This window comes from Megachile rotundata, chromosome 15 (genome assembly GCF_050947335.1).
Source record: "Megachile rotundata isolate GNS110a chromosome 15, iyMegRotu1, whole genome shotgun sequence".
Taxonomy (NCBI): domain Eukaryota; kingdom Metazoa; phylum Arthropoda; class Insecta; order Hymenoptera; family Megachilidae; genus Megachile; species Megachile rotundata.
The window spans coordinates 9,889,227-9,907,581 of NC_134997.1; the positions used below are offsets into that span (position 1 = coordinate 9,889,227).

At 35.5% G+C, this 18,355-nt stretch overlaps 1 protein-coding gene across 4 annotated transcripts in view; it reads right to left on the reverse strand.

The window, feature by feature from the left end:
• Positions 1-18,355, reverse strand: part of LOC105662567 (uncharacterized) — a 26,692-nt gene continuing 8,337 nt past the window's right edge. For 2 of the 4 annotated variants that reach the window (XM_076540422.1, XM_012286089.2), the window contains exons 3-4: positions 1,488-1,747; positions 1-354 (exon numbers count right to left, since the gene is read on the reverse strand). In XM_076540422.1, the coding sequence (XP_076396537.1) occupies positions 304-354; positions 1,488-1,747 (311 nt within the window). In that variant the 3' untranslated portion in view covers positions 1-303. Of the gene's footprint in view, positions 355-1,487; positions 1,748-4,517; positions 4,585-17,940; positions 18,274-18,355 lie in introns of those variants that run through there. The other 2 variants (XM_076540421.1, XM_012286088.2) reach the window with 2 other exon arrangements.

Below are 18,355 nucleotides of genomic sequence, written 5' to 3' on the forward strand. Positions count from 1 at the left end.
TTCATTCTTTATTGTACAAACAGAGATGTCCACAGGTGCATGCAACGATAATAAAGTATAATAACATTTTCGTTTATTCTTTCAACACGAACAAAATGTTATTTACATAACTAATATTATCTCTTAAATATTACACTTCAAATTATATATTTCGCTACAAAGTCACACAAGAAATATAACATCAATAAGATTATAATTGATAAATGACCGAAGTAGTTTGTCGAAAATTTGTTTGATATACATTTCCCTTTTGCTTTTGTTTTTCTGATCAACGCCGAACTCAAGTACAATAGAAACTTCCGTTTATTTGTCGTTGATGTCCATTTCCGGTTGATGACGATGCTGTGACGTCAGCTGCAATTAAGAAAATATTTTACTTTGTGCAGTGAAAGTGTATTCAAATACATATAGGATGTCTCACAACTAGTGGTCCCTGAAATGGAGGGTAGCTGAAGTGATTCTGAATCAGATTTCCCTTTGCAAAAATGGGGTAGGAAGCTTCGTTTTTGAATTATTAAGGAAAAACGCGGACCAATCAGAGCGCGAGGATTACTCATGCGCAGACGCGAGAGCGACAGCTTCGAGCCTAGTGGCTGAGCGCGCGTAATCCTCGCGCTCTGATTGCTACGCGTTAGATTACCACACGTTGCATTAGTACGCGTAGAATTACCACGCGTTGCATTACTACACGTTGGTTAACTACGCGTTAGATTTCCACGCGTTAGATTCCTACGCGTAGAATTACCACGCGTTGTATTACTACGCGTTGGATTACTACGCGTTGAATATCCACGCGCTGGATTACTACGCGTTGGATATTCACACGCTGGATTACTACGCGTTGGATTACTACGCGTTGGATTACTACGCATTGGATTACCACACGTTGCATTAGTACGCGTAGAATTACCACGCGTTGCATTACTACGCGTTGGTTAACTACGCGTTAGATTTCCACGCGTTAGATTCCTACGCGTAGAATTACCACGCGTTGTATTACTACGCGTTGGATTACTACGCGTTGAATATCCACGCGCTGGATTACTACGCGTTGGATATTCACACGCTGGGTTACTACGCGTTGGATTACTACGCGTTGGATTACTACGCATTGGATTACCACGCGTTGCATTACTACGCGTAGAATTACCACGCGTTGCATTGCTACGCGTTGGTTAACTACGCGTTAGATTTCCACGTGTTAGATTCCTACGCGTAGAATTACCACGCGCTGCATTACTACGCGTTACATTACTACGTGTTAAATATCCGCGCGCTGGATTACTACGCGTTGGATATTCACACGCTGGGTTACTACGCGTTGGATTACTACGCGTTGGATTACTACGCGTTAGATTACCACGCGTTGCATTACTACGCGTAGAATTACCACGCACTGCATTACTACGCGTTGGATTACCACACGTTGGATAACTAACCCCCTCCTAACCCCTTCAATATCCACGTAGAAATAAAACTTAATGTACCCATTGTCGAAAGATGGAGGACAAGATGTAATTATCAAGCCTCACTGGCGGCTGACGGCGCGCTTCAAGAAATATTTCTCGTTGTCCTAGGAATTTTTGTTTCGGCACTTCAAACTGATTGTACAAAGGAACGTCTTGTGTTCCCTGGATGTTGTCACTTGTTGGCACCTCATTTCGTTGAAACGTAATATCTCGCAAATGTGAATCGAACCTCTTGCCGTGTCCACCGAAACAGGAGTGTCCAAAAGCTGAGCAGCCACCTGAAAAAAAGATACTAATTAATAATCAATATTCTATGAATCAAACTACGAATTTAACTATGTACAATATACGATAGACAATTGCTTTATCTCTGTCATAAATACTTTACTTTATATAAGAAACCAGAATACTATTTTAACGCTGTACAATATCATTGTAACGAAATGTTGTCCAAAATACGGATATTCGCCAACAATAAAATTTCCGCCACTTTAAACATGAATACTTGTCTCAACCGATTGAAACTAAAGCTAAATACAATACCTAAGGAAATATTATTACTGAAGCAGAAATTTCATTCAACTCTATTTCGATAAAAGGATGAATGAACATGATTGTGTAACTCATTGATTCCTTAACTGGAAATAAATTTCATATTACAGGAACTAGGAAAATGTGGCCTCTGAATATAGATTATGAAACACAATGGACAGCTTTGTACAGACAGCGTTTTCTTTATGGACCTGCAAACGTTTTAGTCCGAAGAGGAGTCCTTTCTGAGGATGACACACGGAAGTTATACTTATTTTTAGACAGATGTTTTCGGTGTGTGTATGCGTGAGATGGTGCTCGAAATGAATTTATGACAATTTAATATTAATACTTTGTAATATGTGGTAATTCTGCGCGTGGTAATTCCACGCGGGGTAATTCTACGCGTAGTAATTCGGCGCGTGATGATTCAACGCGTAATAATTCCACTCGTCGTAATTCCACGCGTAGTAATTCGGCGCGTGGTGATTCAACGTGAAGTAATTCGACGCATGGTAATTCGAGACGTGAAATTTTTACGCGTAGTAATTCGATCCGTGGTAATTCGACGCGTGGTAATTCGACGCGTGGTAATTCAACGCGTGGTAATTCGACGCGTGGTAATTCGACGCGTGGTAATTCGACGCGTGGTAATTCGAGACGTGGAATTTCGACGCGTGGTAATTCGATCCGTGGTAATTCGATCCGTGGTAATTCGATCCGTGGTAATTCGACGCGTGGTAATTCGATGCGTGGTAATTCGATCCGTGGTAATTCGACGCGTGGTAATTCAACGCGTGGTAATTCGATCCGTGGTAATTCGACGCGTGGAATTTCGACGCATGGTAATTTGATCCGTGGTAATTCGACGCGTGGTAACTCCCAACGCACTAATTCACCGCGTACTAAATCCACGCACGATAATTCCCCACGAACTCTCACAAACCCCCAACAATATACTAAAAAATGAAACATATACCCTTGCACCCAACCTATCCGTACATTATCGATCGAAAGCACAGAATCAAATACATCTCCTACCAGATTACACTGTGAAAGAGAAAATTGAACCTTTTTAATCTCATAAAAAGAGCAATTTCCGCAATTTGCGTGTTTCTTAAAACGAAACGTAAATTACGAATGCACGATACGAATCAGTGGAAGGAAATTATAAATCGAACGCAACGAAAAAGAGGAAAATCACGTCGTACACGAGCGGCACAACTGAAAGCTAAACTAAAAAGTCGAGTAGTAAACGCGATTGGTTATACGTGATCTGCAAAAGCAATGGTAAAAGAAAAAAATAGTACGAACAAATCGAGCGAGGGCGTAGCGCACGAACTTATTCACTCAATTATTATCTTAAACGAGAGCTGGCTTTAATCGATCATTGGTTTCAAGCTTCTTTCATTTAGCTTTCTTTCGCGCGATTTTAAAAGCTCCGAACATTTCAAAAAGGGATTCTGAGTATACTCGTTAGATGAGTAGGTTTTTTTTAGTGGACACAAAGAGCTACTGCGTAAATTTCTCTTTTGAAATAGGGAAGCAAAAGATGAATTTGATGGTGCTAATTTTATGGTTGGAAAATGAGGGAATTATTTTTGAGAGGAGATTTTGAAGCGAAACTTTGAATGTTATTCGGATAAAAATTTTGTTAAGCGGGTTTTTGCATTTTACTGATGTAAGTAGTTATTGAAGTTGTAGAATATTTTAATTATTCAAATTTTGCCTTTGGATGATTATAGTAGTTTTGAAAATATCAGTGTTATTATTGTTGCGGATATTTGCATTCGACCCATAGTAATTCAACGCTTAGGAATTCCACTCGTCGTAATTCCACGCGTGGTAATTCAACGCATGGTAATTCAACGCGGAGGAGTTCCACTCGTCGTAATTCCACGCGTGGTAATTCAACGCATGGTAATTCAACGCGGAGGAGTTCAACTCATCATAATTCCACGCGTGGTAATTCAACGCGGAGGAGTTCCACTCGTCATAATTCCACGCGTGGTAATTCGACCCGTGGTAGTTCTACGCGTAGTAATTCCATACGTGGTAGATCAACGCGTAGTAATTCGATCCCTGGTAATTCAATCCGTGGTAACTCGACGCGTGGAATTGCGGCGCGTAGTAATTCGATCCATGGTTAATCGAAGCGTGGTAATTCGATCCGTGGTAATTCGACGCGTAGTAATTCGATCCATGGTAACTCGACGCGTGGAATCCCAACGTGTGGTAATTCGATCCGTGGTAATTCGACGCGTAGTAATTCGATCCGTGGTAGATCAACGCGTAGTAATTCGATCCCTGGTAATTCGATCCGTGGTAACTCGACGCGTGGAATCCCAACATGTGGTAATTCGATCCGTGGTAGTTCTACGCGTAGTAATTCGATCCATGGTAATTCGACGCGTGGTAACTTGAAGTAGAATGTTAAAATACATCAAACATTGTGGAGCAAAGGAAAGCAAGTAGAGCAGATAGTAACGCAAAGCAAACAAAGATGCAAGATAATACCTTTACGCGCCATATCGCCATCATATTTTGTGTACCTTACTCTTAAAATCTTCCGCATATTTTTGTCATATGCATATCTTTGTGCAATAAATTTTACATTGCTTCGGTCTTTTTATTTTAACCAATCCTTAAAAAGATATTGAAATTAATTTATCCTCGTTAAATAATAAATTATAAAATTACGAAATCCATTTGAGCATTAAAAAATTATTTAAATTGTATTGACGAATATATGCTTCTTGAATTTTGCAGTCTTATTAGGTTTTTTATAAAAAATAGTAACAATGAGTTTTTCATTTGATGAAAATCATATAAAATGTTTTGTATTCGATATTGTTTGGTGTAATACATTTTTTAGCACTCATTGTAAACTTCCTTGTTAAATAAGTAATATTGTTCAAAAATTTTTGATGAAATGTATACAGGTGAAGTATCGTATGAAAAAAGTAAATAATATTGTATTTCTGACGCAAAATCCAGATACTGTTTTATAAAAGATAGAGTTATAACCGGCATTGTTTGGTTTATCAACAAAGAAACAAACTGAAACAATGAATAAAACACGAGTTCAAACCAAGTTTTGACTTTACACCTACGATAACGAATATATAGGGTGTCGTGTTTTACATTGGGTTCGTCAATTGTGACCCACAATCGACACATTTAAATTTTACTAGTTTTACTAAAATTAACAAATATCCAAATTTACAGGTTTTCAAATTCCCAAATACTCTAGTTTTCAAACTCTCAAGACTGACAGTTATTAAATCCTCAAATTCCTAGGTTTACAAATTCTAAAATTCCTAAACTCTTAAGTCTCTTATTTTCAAATCCCCAAATTGTCAAATCCCCAAAATTCTCAAATCCCCAAAATTGTCAAATCCCCAAAATTCTCAAATCCCCAAAATCTCAAGTCTCTAAAATTCCTAAATCCCAAAAATTCTCAAATCCCCAAAATTCTCAAATCCCCAAAATTCTCAAATCCCCAAAATCTCAATTCTCTAAAATTCCTAAATCCCAAAAATTCTCAAATCCCCAAAATTCTCAAATCCCCAAATTCTCAACTCTCTAAAATTCCTAAATCCCAAAAATTCTCAAATCCCCAAATTCCTAAATTCCCCAACTCAAAAATCCCCAAATTCTCAAATCCCCTAACTCTAAAGGTCCCCACCTTCCAAAACCCCAAAACTGACATATTCCCTAAACCATTTATCCCACCTCCATTTATCCCTAGCCAAAGAACACCCTAAGTGCAGGGTCCTCAACACCTTTAATACTGCACTGCGTCAACCTTCAGCAGTCACTCACATGTCCCTGCAGAACTCATATGTCCCTCTACAGACAAATATTCCTAAAACCTTGATAAAAACGGATGAAAACAAAATACTCCCTCCATAAAATAACTTCCTACAATTCGTAAAGCGCGTCAACTCTGAAGATCTCTAAACCGTCCAATATACAAGATATCTACACATAACTTGTACCAAAATACAAAAACAAACTCGTTCTATGCAAACAACACTCACGTCCCTGACTTTTAACAACACTCTTTCATAAATTGATTTTCAAAGAGAAATAGAAATATTTCCGAACGACCAGTTTCCATCGTTCCCACTTTGTGCTCGCGATCGTTGACATGCATTCTACATTTCGACAAGCTATTCCCAGTTTCGGTGGCCAACAATTAGGCGCACATTTAAACACGAATGGTATCGACAACTCGCATGATTCGAAGATGCTTCAAAATGTAATGACATATATCCTGACTTTATTGTTTCTGTTCACTGTCTGATATGCTGTGACAGCTTGTGCGTAGGATCGTCGACAGATATACGTTGTTTAATATTTTATGGACAATTTAACAGATTGACGGCTGCGTGTAGATATTCATGACTTTGATACGTAATCGTAATATATCGTGTTACAATTAATATCCATTGGAAATTATTAACTTTAATGGGTTTGCGATGAATATCTCGTTGCATTTATTTAACTGTAAATGTGTAATCAAATGTGTATGAATAGAATTAATAACGTTTAAAAAACCTTTGATCAATGTATGTCTCTGCAAAATAGAATTCGAACGTCAGATAATTAAGCGTGTGATAACTGAACACTTTATAACCGTTCTACAAGTGAACCCTTGACTATTGACCGCTTGATAACTGAACGCCTTACAACCATTCGATAAGTGAACCTTCGAGTATTGACCGCTTGATAACTGAACGCCTCTCAACCGTCCGATAAGTGAACTGTTGACTATTGACCGCTTGATAACTGAACTCTGGACGATTGACGGTGTGGTAACTGAATTTCTGACAATTGACCGCCTAATAACTGAACTCCTGATGACTGACCGTCTGATAAGTGAACTCCTGATGACTGACCGCCTGATAAGTGAACTCCTGATGACTGACCGTCCGATAACTGAACATTACTCAATCAAACACATCGTAAGCAAACGTACGACACAAAAATTAATATTTATTAACAATTTATTAACGTATACAAAAATTCTTCCCTAAAAGAAACAGAAAAATATTCTCTAAAAGAGAAATTTAAGAATTTAAAATTCTTCTGCATGTCAAAGCATCTCCTTAACGTAGTTTTATGGTCTGAGGATCTTAAAGCCGCAACGATTGCGCGGATAAAACGGAGCATCGTTCTTACGAAGCAAAAGCGAAACTAAAGAAGCAACAGCTTGCTCGACCTCGTTGTCGGATAGAAATGACGTTATTCGCTTGATCGAATGATTTAATAAAAACCGTTCGTCCCGGCACAAATTCTCTGGGACTGTGCGGTGATGATGTTTAGCGTTTCATTTGGTACTCGTTTTTTTCTTATTTAACTAGTTTTTTGTTGTGTGTTTCTCTTTGGGAGGAATATGGAATCAAGATGGTACTTGTGATATTTTGATGCAACTCTATTGTTTAAATTGATTATAAATGGCTATGTAAAGCATTAACTAATACAAAATGGCTGACAAACAAAGTTGAATCAAAATGGCTGACAGATACAAAATGGTTAATGAACAATGTCGAATCAAAATGGCGGATAGTTACAAAATGACTAACAAACAATGTCGAATAAAAATGGCTGATAGTTACAAAATGACTAACAAACAATGTCGAATTAAAATGGCTGACAAACAATGTTGAATCAAAATGGCTGACAGTTACAAAATGGCTGACAGACAGTATTGAATCAAAATGGCTAACAGACAACGTCAAACCAAGATGGCTGACAGTTAAAAAATGGCTAAAAAACAATATTAAATCAAAATGGCTGACAAATAGAAAATGTCTAACAATCAATATCAAATCAAAATGGCTAACAACGTATAAAAAGCCGGTGGAATAAAATAGCTGTTAAAAATACAAGAATCATCGAGGAAATTGTCCGTTACGCAAGCGTATATCGAAAAACGTGTTACGAACTGTTCGTTAATCCTTCGATCGAACACGTTCAGGCTGTAGTCAATGAAACGACAAATAATGACGATAACGAACTCGCGGACGTAAAGTATTTGCCCAGCAATAGACGTTTAATCACTGTTTTTATTTATTGCATAACGGGAGTGCATTCCGTTTACTGCCTATTGCAATTTCCGGGGTCGTGCGACTTTACAAAAGTGATTTTCCACCTCGCCGCCATTTTGCTCCTCACCATCGCTATGAAATCATTTCCTGGATAAATAATCCGGACTTCCGGATAAATTATGTTCGTTATATGATGTCTTTTTGTTCACGAAATATCGCTAATTACTGGAACTCGAATGTGACGTTAATTATCGAAATTACGAAAATGCCAGCAGAAAAATCGAGAGGAACATTTTACAAAATGAAGAATAATAAAATCTGTAGAAAGTAATTTGTTGAAATTAAAATTATAATAAAGTTTCGATTATTATTTGTTTTCATTTAAAAATTGTTTTTGTATGAATTTTGGATTTGCTTTGAATATCAATGTCTCTAGTAATTTATTTATAATAAATCAGTAAAAAATATTGATTTGTTACACTGCGTTTATTATTTTATTTCCTCGTTGAAGAATACAAAATGGAGGTAGAATGTTGTACAATTTCGAGTCAACGTGTAGTATAAGTTTCATTTTTAGTTATAAAAACGTGCATAGTTTCCGTCGTAACTTTGTTATTTCCCCAATAAAAGTTGCACCGTTACAGTAAATCCATTCGCAGAACGCATTCAAAACTCCAATTAGATCCGCAATTGGAAAGAAAGCATTGATTACCGTTCAGGACAAGTTTCCCAATCGTGGAAATAATTTTACATAATGCGTTTTGTATTAAACTGAAACGAGGTTAGCTCGTAACGATGTGTTTACGGATTCAATAACAAAATGGAGAGGCCTCGTAGTTAACCTACAAAATTTTATATCACTTCAAAATTATTTGTTGTATTTTGCTGTGATTTTGATGTACTAACAAAATAAATACTTTCACTTGATAAAATATTATTCTTTTTATTTATCTGTTATTTTACTCCAGTGTTTAAATTTCAGTATTCGTTCTTTAAATTCTTGGAGGGAAACTATTACTATGTTAAAGTTTGTTGCAAATGTTAAAATTTATATTTCAGTTAAACTGCAAAGTTCAGGTTTCTTTTGTTTCTTCATAAAACGCTGCAAAAACCATGTTGGCTTTAACAACTTTTTTCAGTAAAAGTCAATTATTAAAAACTGTTGCATACAACTTTGTACACAATGAATTTAAGAATGTGAAAATTAAATGAACAAATTTGAAACAGAAATTAAAACTGAATTCATAAGTAAAAAAATATTAATAGAATATATTTATTTAGGTGACCCAAATGTACTCAATTGAAAAATGAAAGGTTTATTAATGAATAATCACATTTCTATAGCTTTTATAACTTTTTCGAAAGGTCAAACAGTATTTAGCAATATTTCAATGCAACGTATAGAACGATAAGAAGAAAATTGCGTTCGAGGATCGCTCTATCATTTTTCTTATTTAAACCAATTCATACTTGATCAGCTATCGAGCTCCTATATTTTGAGACGTACGAAACGAAAGATAGGATGCGTTAGACATCTTTTCAACCATCAGTAAAACCAATTTCCAGCGAATATAATATATTTTCTGAATGTACCGATGGCAACCCACGAGTTGGCGCATGAACCCAGGTGTTTGGAAGAGCACCAGTTTACATAGTCAACCGAATAATACTAAATTGATATAATATTTTAACTTTCTCCATCTTTTTTAGTATTGCAGCGGTGATTAGTTCTGACCGACGCGAATAAATCATGAGGCAAGGGTACCGATGCCAACCCACGAGTTGGCGCGTGAGGCTGACGTGTTTAGAAGAGCCACAGCAGTTTACATAGTCAACCGAATAATACTAAATTGATATAATATTTTAACTTTCTCCATCTGTTTTAGTATTGCAGCGGTGATTAGTTCTGACCGACGCGAATAAATCATGAGGCAAGGGTACCGATGCCAACCCACGAGTTGGCGCGTGAGTTGACGTGTTTAGAAGAGCTGCAATTGGTCGGAATAGAAAAATGGACGCCACACGAATTTTCGGCGGTGCAATTGGCTCACGGTCGGTACATCAGGCCAAAAACAAGGACAGACGAGAGTGAAATAGTGCTTCAGTTGTCTTTATTCTTATTAGCCGAAGTAGAAGTCTGTACGCTTCTTTACACGCGCCAACTCGTGGTTTGACTACTGTACATCAAACTATTGCAAAATTCGAAATGTTACAAATAATACCATTAACGAATATACCTCACTGAAATGCAATATTCTACAATATATCAAATAAAGCTTCAATTACGCTAATATGTAGAAATTAGTAGTAATACGAATAAAATTTATATGTTGGTAAAAGTATTTTATACTAATATGAATTGTGATTAAGACATCAACGAAATTGAACAATTTTTTTTATAAATTATTACTGTGGACTTTTTCCCCACATTCACGTAGGAATTAAATAACTAAGCAAAATAAAATGTCAACCAGTTTTATGGTAACTGACATGTATCCGGTATCTGCCACGACCTAACATTTCAATTATATCGGCAGTAATCCTACGAAATAAAACCGTACGAGTTGCTAAATTCTAGGATTTGAGCTGTCGCTTTTTTTTATTTAGTAAGGATTTCTACCCAAAATTGCGTACGGTAATAAATCAGATTTTTGAAACTAAAGGGACCAAGAAATAAAATGTGGTTTTTTAGAATGTAGGAGGAATAGTGATGATCTCATGTGTTTACATTGTCAAATTTTTTAATTTTTTGGTTAGCAAATCTCAAAGTTCATAGATTTCTAAATTGTCGAATTTCAAAATTCACAGATTTCTAAATTCTCAAATCCCTAGATTAACATCTTGTTAAGTTCCTAAGCCCTCAATTCCCCAAATTTCCAATAAGTTAAATTCCTAAGTCCCTGCTTCCTAAATTCCCAAATACACAATTTCCCAAATTCTCAAATCCCCAAAACCTTAATTTCCCAAATTCTCAAATCCCCAAATTCCCAATTACTTAAATTCTTAAGTCCCTGCTTCCTAAATTCCCAAATACACAATTCCACAAATTCTCCAATCCCCAAATTCTCAATTCCCCAAATTCTCAAATCCCCAAAACCTTAATTTCCCAAATTCTCAAATTCCCAAATTCTCAAATCCCCAAATTCCCAATTCCCTGCTTCTTAAATTCCCAAATTTCTAATTCCCCAACTTCTCAAACCCCAAATTTCCAAATTCCCAGCTTCTCAAGCCCCAAATTTCCAAATTCCCAAATTCCAAAATCCCCAAATTTCTTCTCACAAAAAATACTAAAACTTGCCCTTCAAAAATACTAAAACCCACCCTTCCTCCATTCCCTCCACATTCGAACAAAACCCCATCTCGAAACATTTGCCCTATCCACCTCTGCCATTTTGTAGCTCGCACAAATCCGTAATGGCGGCGATAAAGGACGAAATATTCGTAATAACCAGTTCGATTTCCGCTGTTAAAACTAACGATTCATTTTCATTGAACACGCTATCTAAACGAAGATGCACGCGCGAAATAAACACAAACAATGCGTAAGTGTTTGTCGCATGAACAATGGAAAATGGCAAGCTTTCCACGTTTCTTCGCTGCAAAATAATACATATACGACATTTTCGGTCGAACATTATTAAAAGCAACGATAATCATTCACAGTTTCGCGATGCTTATTCTTTCCTCTTTTAATGTAATTTCTGACCAAAGAAAAATATTCGTGAAATCGAATATGTTGTTTCAGAGATATTGTTCTCGTTTTTCGCTGTTACCTGCGAATTTAATTGGCCAGTAAAATATAACGTAACTGAATAACGATTGATACGTGAATTGGATAAATGGGAATTTGGAGAATCAACTTTTTTTATTACACATGCGTGGCTAATGTTGTAAATCTAAATAAATCTTGTTTTTAGAGTAATTTTTATTAATTTCTTAGAGGAATAAAATAATATTAATTGAGCACTTGCTATTTTTGGTGTAATTATTTTTAAAGGTTGAAAATGCTTTAAGCAATTAAAATTTGTCAACTTTTAAGATTTTTAATTGGTCATAAATTTTGAGTATATTTAAATTAATATTGTTGCAATTATTATTAAATTACTGATATTGCAAAATTATTAAGTTCGTTAAAATTACTGATATTGCAAAAATATTATGTTTATTAAAATTATTAAGTGTAGTAATTATTACTGTTGCTATTTTAATTTATAAAAACCTACAAAAGCTCTATAAATGTCTTCTAAAATTTGTTTGTAATGTTGTTTTTGTTATTAAGTTAAAAAACTATGCATACTTCAATAACATTACCTTAAAACATTTACCCAAGTAATTACATTAAATATTAATAAATAATTGTTAGAATCATGATTAATTAGGTATTAACAATACATTACATTCGTGTTACAAATATTTCAAGCTGAAAATATTTGCAAAATTTCTTTATATTCCAAAGAAACAGAATTAGCGCAATTTCGAAGTTTGAATTTGGCGCCATTTAAGCTAGCATATATATCTCCGCCGCAGTTCGCGGAAACCATTCACAAAGTCGCTTATCACTTTGAAATTTTAATGAGTTGAATTCGGAATGGTATTCAGAGTCAATATTAAACTAATCAAAAGAAAAATGAATGAAATTCCACAGTTCCTGCAGTGACTACTGTACAAACGAACGAAAAATTTTCCGAGAACTGAAACGTAACCTTTTGTTAATTGAATCCTAACTAAGCGGGATCTATTTGTAACCTATTTATTTTGCTTTATTCGTTTCTGTTCTCATTGAAAATCGTTGTTATAATATTCAAATGTTAAATCGAAGGCAATAATTAATTAAAGAATTTTAATTAAGCACAAGTGAATTTAAAACAATATAAATTATACTGGTGATATTTTATCTTTTTTTATAGTATTTGATGGAGTTTAGAGTCGAAAGAAAATGAAAGAGATTTGAATCTTGTTTAAATCAGATTTTCTACGTTGAATGATTGAAAGCGGTACGTGTGTAATTAAACATTTGGATTAACGCGTAACGATAATCTCCGTTTGTCGTCACGACGAGAACCAATTTAAGTTTCGATTGCACCAAACGGCGGGGAATACGTTCGATTACTATGAATAATTTTTTACGGAAATTTTACGTTTGGGGATTTAGGAGGTCGGGGATTTAAGGAGTTGGGGATTGGGGATTTGGAAAATTAGAGATTTGAGGTTTTGGGGATTTGGAAAATTGGAAATTTGTGAATTTGGGGATTTGGGAAGGTAGGGACTTGAGAAGTTGGGGGCTTGGGGAAGTGGGGATTTAGGAAGTCAGGGATTTAAGGGATTGGAGATTGGGAATTTGGAAAATTAGAGATTTGAGGCTTTGGGGATTTGGAAAATTAGAGTTTTGAGGTTTTGGGGATTTGAAAAGTTAAGGACTTGAGAAGTTGCGGGCTTGGAGAAGTGGGGATTTAGGAGGTCAGGGATTTAAGGGGTTGGAAATCAGGAAATGTGGAAAATTAGCGATTTGTGAATTTAGAGATTTGAGAAGATGAGGATTTAGGGATTTGGTGACTCAAGAAATTAAAGATTTCAATATTTGAGGATTTGGGGATTTAGTAAGTCAGGGATTTAAGAAGTCGGGACTTTAGAAATCTGTAACTAAAAAATCTGGAAGTTTAGAAACCAGTTTAGAAATCCAACAATCAATCCACTCATTCTCTAAATACAATACATCAAAACTTCCACTACAATTTAATAAAAACTGATGTACTACATACTTCTATATTTTATTTAACTGTCCGCAGTGACTCTTCCTCCATCTCGTAAAACACGCTCTCATAAATTTCGTATCAGTCAAGTAAGTACTTCAGCACATAAAAAAACAATATAACATCATTCTTTCGCAGCGTCTCAAAATTTTATTCGAATATGAAAGGTCTAAATTGACACATATCTCCTAGAAGCACGTTTCGAGTGTAATAGTTTGCCATTCTCGCCGGAAGCGGACGAACATGAAAAGAATCTTGTTCGTACACGCGGGGGCGAAGAATAGCACTGCCTTGAAAGTCATTATGTCATTCTTATCAGTGTACAATTTATTCAATTCGTTACTGAGTACATTCCTTCCTTGACGTGCTTACATTTCTTTGACTTATTTACCTTTTCGGGGTTGTACATTAAAAAGGACGTCAAATATAAGAATGTCATCAAGGTGTAAACAATTCAAAATGAACAAACTTTGCAGAAGATATATAATTTTAATAATGTACAAAAAGAAATGAACAATTAATGTACGAAAAGAAATCAAGAAATGAAGTAAATTGCAGTGCTGCAAAATTAAGAAACTTGTTTGAGAATGTATTATTATAAACGTGTTATAAATTATTACAGCAGAAAGTGTAAGAAGACAATGAATTATATGAAAGCGACTACCGATGCCAACCCACGAGTTGGCGCATGAACCCAGCTGTTTAGAAGAGCACCAGTTTACATAGTCAACCGAATAATACTAAATTGATATAATATTTTAACTTTCACCATCTGTTTTAGTATTGCAGCAGTGATTAGTTCTGACCGACGCGAATAAATCATGAGGCAAGGGTACCGATGCCAACCCACGAGTTGGCGCGTGAGGCTGACGTGTTTAGAAGAGCCTCGGCAGTTTACATAGTCAACCGAATAATACTAAATTGATATAATATTTTAACTTTCTTCATCTGTTTTAGTATTGCAGCAGTGATTAGTTCTGACCGACGCGAATAAATCATGAGGCAAGGGTACCGATGCCAACCCACGAGTTGGCGCGTGAGTTGACGTGTTTAGAAGAGCTGCAATTGGTCGGAATAGAAAAATGGACGCCACACGTATTTTCGGCGGTGCAATTGGCTCACGGTCGGTACATTAGGCCAAAAACAAGGACAGACGAGAGTGAGATAGTGCTTCTCAGCAGTTGTTATTATTCTTGTTAGTCGAAGTTGAAGTGGAAGCTTTTTTACACGCGCCAACTCGTGGTTTGACTACTGTACATGAGTTCTAAAAAGTTTCACTGTACTGTGTACATAGTGAGGTCCTTAAAAATTGCAGATATCAGATTTCTGAAGAAACGTAAAAATCAATATACAATGGCCCCACACACTAATAGACCCATAATTAGATATCAATTTACATAGCCCTCACCAATGATCCTCCTTATCCTCCTCATCTAAAATAGAATTAGTCGTGTTGTATAAGATTTTAATTACATATTGTAGGTCCATGTCCGCAAATAACAACAATGGCGGTTCCGTCTAGAGGAGAAATGCAAGAAATTTACCCCTATCATTTTCTGATCAGGAACTGTCTTTATTTCTGTGTAATCAAAAACAATAGACGCATTAGTCCTCGTAAGACCTCATCGAATTTCGACCCGAAAGAATTGAATAGCCAATTACCAGCAGTATTATGTAAAGATAATCGAGAATGCTAGAAAATTAAGCGTCCTACGTGGAGCAGAATTTCATTTTCTTTCGCTATTATACGACCTTTAAGCCTCCCTGCTTTCGAACACTCTATTTTTCGGTTTCCACTTAATTGATTCGACGCGAACTATTCAGAAAAGTGGGTAGTTCTGCAAGTCAAATTGGTTGTCTCAAAATCCTTCGTTGATGGAGTTTCATAGATGAATTTCATGAGCTCGCATAAATTCTGCTTTGAAATTTTCTTGTTATTCTTTTATGGGATTTCTTTTTTTAGAGCTTGTGGTACATCTTTTGATTGTGCATTCATTAATATACGACGAGGGAAGTTTTCTTAAATATTCTTTTTGTTTTAGTTGGAGAACTGGAGATTGAGAAGTGGGTATTTAGGGAGAGGGATGTGGAGTGCAAGGATGTGAGGATGCGAAGATGTGTGGATGCAAGGATGTGAGGGTGCAGAGATATAGAAGAGTGGATATATAGGAATACGGGGGTTTGTGGCACGAAGACAAAGGAATAGAAATGTAGGAATTAGGGGATGTAGGAATTTGGGGATGTAGGGATCTTGGAATACGGAAATCGCAATGTTTGAAATTTATATACTTTTCAAGGTTTGGATGTAGACGTTCAGAAATGTGGAAAGATGGAAATTTGGGAATTTGGAAATTTTGGAATTATGGAATTATGGAATTTTGGAATTTTGGAATTTTGGAATTTTGGAACCGTGGAATTGTGGAATTGTGGAATTGTGGAATTGTGGAATTGTGGAATTTGGGAATTGCGGAATTTGGGAATTGCGGAATTTGGGATTTGCGAAATTTGGGAATTTGGGGATTGCGGAATTTGGGATTTGCGGAATTTGGGAATTTGGGAATTGCGGAATTTGGGAATTGCGGAATTTGGGAATTGTGGAATTTGGGAATTGTGGAATTTGGGAATTGTGGAATTTGGGAATTATGGAATTTGGGAATTTGAGAATTGTGGAATTTGGGAATTGTGGAATTTGGGAAGTGTGGAATTCGGGAATTGTGGAATTTGGGAATTTTGGAATTTGGGAATTTGGGAATTGTGGAATTTGGGAATTGTGGAATTTGGGAATTGTGGAATTTGGAAATTATGGAACTTGGGAATTGTGGAATTTGGGAATTGTGGAATTTGGGAAGTGTGGAATTTGGGAATTGTGGAATTTTAAAAGTTTGGAATCTAGAAATTTAGAAATCTAAGAATCTAAAAAAATTAGAACTTAAGAAGTCAAAAATTGAAAAAACAGAAATCCAAATAAATCGAAATAAAAATTAATGACGACAGTTTTAATTAATAAATATTTAATATAAAATAAAATAACCTTCTTCCCCTTTCATCACTTAATTGGAAATGTCACGTTGATTTTCATGTAATAACCATTTTATTAATTAATTACGTATAAATTAATACTGGAAGCAGTGAAATATTTTGCACTTTCAGGCTTCAATTAGTAATTATTGTTTAAATAAATGTATTCTCTTCAAGAAATATTGGTAAAGTTCAACAATTGTATAATTATCGTAATGAAGATAATCATTGGTTATTAAAATTATTAAAATGAAAAGATAAAAAAATATTCTTTGTGAGAAGTAGATTTAACATCGACATATTTGTGCAAAAATTTATTCAAAATTATTAACACAGATGTTAAACCTTTTCATTTTTAAATTAGAAACTCACAAAAAATTATTGAAACCGATAAAACTACAAAAGTCACCAAAAAAGCTATTCTTCATAAAAAATACCTAGATTTACTTCCTTAAAAATTAATACAAAATTATTAACTACATAACAGTTAAACTTTCTTGCTTCCAAACAACAAACCCCCAAAAAATTCTAAAAATCGACAAAATTACAAAAGTCACCAAAAAAGCTATTTTTCATAAAAAATACCTAGATTCATTTCCTTAAAAATTAATACAAAATTATTAACTACATAACAGTTAAACTTTCTTGCTTCCAAACAACAAACCCCCAAAAAATTCTAAAAACCAACAAAATTACAAAAATCACCAAGAAAGCTGTCTTCCACACAAACTACCCAGATTTACTTCCTTAAAAATTAATACAAACTTGTTACCTATACAACAACTAAACCTTCTCATTTCCAAACTACAAACCCCCCAAAAATTCTAAAATTCAACAAAAGCACAAAAGTCACCAAAAAGTTGTCCTTCATTAAAAATACCTAAATCTATCGACATATTCTTTTAAAATGATTAACTACGTTTCCCGTTTCTAAACTACCCCACAAAAAATCCTCAAAACGTACAAATTGCAAAGAAAACTTCCCTAAGCACACAAAATATCCAAAATATCCCAAAATATCCTAAAATATCGCACAATTCTAGCTATTTCGCAACCTCACATAAAAAGTACCTCGCACAAAAAATATCATAAGAAAAATAGAATAAAATTACTCACGTTTAGCGTAAGTACCGGTAACACCAAGCAGGAACATAACGAAGCAGACGGTAATGCCGGCCGACAAACCGAAAACCCTGCCATTCCACATCCTCCTTATGTGGTTAGTTGGTGACTGACAAGCAGGTGAATCCAGGAACTGGATAGTTCCTCGCCGAGCAGGTGGTTTGTGAATGAACGAAGGGGACGTTGCGCGTTGGTTCTTTTACGGGTGCGAAAACTAGCGTGGCGCAGGACATCTCCCATGGAGCATGCTTGTAAAGCACATAGACACCGTGGGTGGTTTTCGTGTACGTATATCACCCTACACGTCGTTCGTACTTGTGGAACACCCTACACACGTAATTCGTACATTTATAATGCGCTATACACGAAACGATATATGTATTATCATACGCGAGGTGTACATGTATGT